Consider the following 323-nt stretch of genomic DNA (forward strand, 5'->3'; position numbering starts at 1 on the left):
GAAGAGAACGAAGATAAGAAGGAAGATCATCGATCCGCTCTTCAAGATCAGGAGAATCTTCTGTCTCCTCATCAACCTTATCAGAAGATCAAGAATGACTTCTCTACAGCGGAAGAACCTTCACCCCCCCCTGGAGCCCCGGATGTAGCATATGCTCTCCCTTCAAGAGAACAAACCTCTCCTTCTCCTTTCTCAAGAAAGAGAAGTCCTGGGCATCTTTATACACCCCCTCCTTCTCCTGCTACTATCATAGGTCTTTCAAATTTTCAAGCATCAACCACTTCAGTAGGAGCTGCTCCGTCGTCTTCTTTCTCCTCTTCTTC

At 46.4% G+C, this 323-nt stretch overlaps 1 protein-coding gene across 1 annotated transcript in view; it reads left to right on the forward strand.

The window, feature by feature from the left end:
- CSUI_010763 (uncharacterized protein) overlaps positions 1–323 on the forward strand; it is a gene marked incomplete at both ends in the record, with an annotated part of 1,020 nt that continues 697 nt past the window's right edge. The window contains one exon of the mRNA XM_068070864.1: positions 1–285. Coding sequence (XP_067917160.1) covers positions 1–285 — 285 coding nt within the window. The remainder of the gene's footprint in view (positions 286–323) is intronic.

The sequence above is a fragment of the Cystoisospora suis genome, assembly GCF_002600585.1.
Source record: "Cystoisospora suis strain Wien I chromosome Unknown contig_8223, whole genome shotgun sequence".
Taxonomy (NCBI): Eukaryota; Apicomplexa; class Conoidasida; order Eucoccidiorida; family Sarcocystidae; genus Cystoisospora; species Cystoisospora suis.